The sequence below is a fragment of the Canis aureus genome, chromosome 12 (assembly GCF_053574225.1).
Source record: "Canis aureus isolate CA01 chromosome 12, VMU_Caureus_v.1.0, whole genome shotgun sequence".
NCBI lineage: Eukaryota > Metazoa > Chordata > Mammalia > Carnivora > Canidae > Canis > Canis aureus.
Genome location: NC_135622.1, coordinates 19862950 through 19866609, shown reverse-complemented (window position 1 = coordinate 19866609; position 3660 = coordinate 19862950). Strand labels below are relative to the sequence as shown.

At 46.6% G+C, this 3660-nt stretch overlaps 1 protein-coding gene across 1 annotated transcript; it reads right to left on the bottom strand.

The window, feature by feature from the left end:
• Positions 1 to 642: 642 nt before the first annotated feature.
• Positions 643 to 3150, bottom strand: LOC144280719 (regenerating islet-derived protein 3-gamma-like). The gene is made up of 5 exons (XM_077843054.1): positions 2995 to 3150; positions 2320 to 2438; positions 1973 to 2110; positions 1229 to 1355; positions 643 to 944 (listed from the first exon to the last, which is right to left on the bottom strand). The coding sequence occupies exons 1-5, from the start codon at positions 3071 to 3073 to the stop codon at positions 877 to 879; spliced, it is 531 nt and encodes a 176-aa protein (XP_077699180.1). The 5' UTR covers positions 3074 to 3150; the 3' UTR covers positions 643 to 876.
• Positions 3151 to 3660: the final 510 nt, after the last annotated feature.

Genomic DNA, 3660 nt, shown 5'->3' with positions numbered 1-3660 from the left:
TGTGTAGTAGACAATATTGACTGCCTTGACAAATGCTATTATTTTTAAATTCTGCTAAAAAAAAAAAGAAAAACCCTGATTTTGTATTGAAAGCAATTAAGTCCAGCTCCAGGATATGAATCTCAAATGGTCAAAGGAAATGTGGCAATTTCAAACACTTTTCTGGTGGTTGGTTTAAGAATAGAACTTGTAAGTCCTATTTTAAGGAAATTCTCTTTTAAGGAAGAGAGTGACAACTTCGAGGGTTCTAGCCCTGTAATCAGAACCCAGGTAATTCACTTTCTACCATATTTTATAAAAGTCACAGTCCATGTAATAATATAAAGAAAAAAATTGATAATTCATAGCAAATGATTCAGAAATGCTGTTCAAAAAACAGCAGGCACCAAGGCTGTTTCCTCCACAAACAGGAGGAATGAGCAAAAAAGAGTGTGTGGAAGAGCAATGTCTTTTTCTATATACAACACAAATGTAAACGAACAGGGACTACATACTGATCACAAACACACTAGTAGGGATATACATTTAAGCAATTTACTGGTGGAATGGATAACATAGGACAGTGGCAAGACTCAGAATTCCTCTCACACCTGATTCTTCTTCAGAGTCTTGTGATAAGATAGAGGACAAAAGCATACCAAATGGAGTAAAGCATTTATTTTATTTATTTTTACACACCAAGATCTAAGGCCATTTAATACACACACACACACACACACAAAAAAAAATCGAGAAGTGAAATGAGCAGGGAGGAAGAAAGGTCATAATGAAGTGGTCAGGTGTGAGATTATTCCCTTCCAGGCTGGGCCTTCATGCTTGGTCCCATGTCCATGATGAGCTGCATGTAAAACTCAGTCTCCTGAGGTCTCCCCAGACCTAGTCCTTGAACTTGCAGATATAGGGTAGCTTCGTAGCACAGTTATAATCTTTCCATTTCAGATATCCTAGAAAGACAGAGGAGCTCAGGTAAATGTGGCTGGTAGAGCTCATGAACCCAAGAGAGAGGCATCCCAGTTTCTGGCCTAGGATTCAAAGCCTCCTTCTCACCCTCACCAGTGTCCTACTCCAAAGAAACGAGATTCAAAAAAAGGAGAGATGAGAGGGGATGGGAGGAGACAAATCAACACTACATTTTCTAGCTCAGGGGGATTCTCTGAGGGTCATGCTGAGAAATGGGGAAATAGAGGATGAAAAAGCCTGGGCAGAAAGTAGCTTCTCTGTTACTTACCTGTGCTTCTTGACAGGCTCCCACAATAGCCAGGGTTTGTGATGGTGGAGGGGTCTCTCTCCCAGGCAGAGTAATTCAGAATATCAGCACTACTCCACTCCCAACCATCTGCATTGGGCTCATAGCCCTGTAGAGGATGGAGGGTGGTGAGGTTGAATGGCCATTAGAGTTCTCCTTCCATGAACCCCTCCCCAACATCACCAAATTTGCTCTGTTCATCCAGATGCTGCCCTGGAGCCAGAGCTCTCCTCTGGAAAGGAAACTCTTCCTAATTCCTTGCTTTGATTGGCAGATTCCAAAATCAGTAATCACAAAGACCAACAGAACCATTCAGAGTAACACATTCCTGACTGAACAGCAATCAGTGGTACATTTGTGATTACCCTCTGAACCTCAAAGACAATGTCTGATCTACAGAGCAAAAATGGATCCTATGTTCATTTAGGATTTCCTCAGCACAGTAAGTGCCGACTCTGTGAAGCTCAGAGAACTGAATTACAAGGCCTCACATGGAAATTGTGCAAAAGCATGACAGGAAGCAGATTCACTTCAGCTGGAGACAAGGGACTTCCACAGAACTCAGCTGTTCAGCTGGCTGCAAGACCTTTCCCTTCTCCCTAATGTCCTCCTAGATCTCTGAGCTCCAGGGCTCTCTAGGGCATTTGCTGGGCAGGCACTGGGGACAGGGAGTGGGCTGGGGGGCAATAGCAGCTTGAGAGGTTATGAAGAGAAATGAGTGCATACCTCTGTGGGGTCATGGAGCCCCATCCAGACATATGAGTAGCTGTTCACACTGTTCTTGACCAGGGAGGCCACAAAGGATGCCTCACTCCCACTGAGCACAGACACAAGGTGTCCCGAGGGCCTCTTCTGGCAGGCCATCTGGGTGGGGAAAGGAGAGACTCAGGGGGAGCCTGAGACATAACTCGGGGGAGGGCAGGGAAGAGGTAGGAGAGAAGGGGTATATACGCAAAAGATGAGGGTGTTCGATCTCGCCCCTTCTGGAGAAACTCTGGAGAATGGAACCCACCCCCTCAGGTCTCTAATGTACTTTCCCCTTAAAACCCCTAACTGAAAACCCAAGTACTCACATCAGCATCCATCCAGGATTTGGGGGTCATAAACAAGGCATAGCAGTGGGAGGCATAGGCCTTGGAGCCTTTGGGACACGTGATCCGTGGGGCAGGCACGTCCTTCTGGGAGTCTTCACCTATGGTGGAAGGGAGTCAAAGAGAAGGAAGAAGTGAAGAGGAGAGTGGGCATCAGGGTAGGGAGGTGATCTAGGGGAATATCTATGAGGCCGGTGCGTGGGGAAGTGATGTCAAAGCCCTGATTGTCTCTCACCATTGCCTACCCTTTCAGGATTTCTGGGTCTTGAACCAACTGCACTAAGTGAGGAAACTTCTCTCCTCTTTTCTTCCTTCACCTTCAAAGCCCAACCCTTCCACACACTAGGCTGACCATTCTTGCACTGGATCCTCTTTTTCCTTCCCTATATCTCATTATTGACCCTTCATGCTTTTCCTCCTTCACCTTCCAACATAAATTAGACTGCAGTGACAAAATGAATGACCTCCGTGTGGTGCTAGTGGACCACTGCGACGCCTGTCACCCCTGGTTACTCTGAAGGAAGGAGTGATGATGGGCAAGTTATAGGCAGTTTCATTGTGTGGGGAGATATGTCACCATTACCACAGGAGCCTTTTTTCTTCCTCTTGGCCCTGAACATTCACAAGGACCCAGTGCTACAGACAGGGCAAGCTCACCTCGGACCTGAGACAGGACCATCAGGCAGGAGAGCAGCATCCAGGACATGCTGGGGAGGGCCATGGGAGGCAGCATCATGTCTGTGATCCTAGGAAGCAATCAGAGATCACTAAGGAAAGAGTAATTAGAGAGAGGGCAATTAGGGAGGGCGACTCCTCTTCCTTGTCTTTGTTTAGTCCCCTAGGAACAAATTGATCTCAGTGACATCTATCCCCTTGTATAGCTCTGGAAAGAATCAGATGATCAGTACACCCTCCCACCCCATGAGACCTGCCAGCCAGCCTGTGCTGAAATCACAGATGCTGTGTCTCTGTCTCACAGAGGGATCCTTGTACCTTCCCCCAAATATGTACAGTATAACTCCTGCCATGGGTCTAATCTCTCAGCTTCCACTCACCTGTCTTGCAGAGATCTGCAATGGTCTGTCAGTCAGGCTGGGCTTTTATAAGAAAAATTGAAGGGCAGGCACTGAAATCAATAACAGGAATGTGGAGGTGTCAGGGGTCATGGGAAGGGCTTGGCATTGGTTCAAGGAGATTGCTACCGTAAGGAGGAGTCTCTTCCCAGCAAAGGCTGGGAATTGCCACAGATTTTGCCTCTTTCCCGTTAGCAGGTCAGCCCTTTCCCCAGGAACAGATGAAATTTGTTCTTTCCCCACCTTTTGC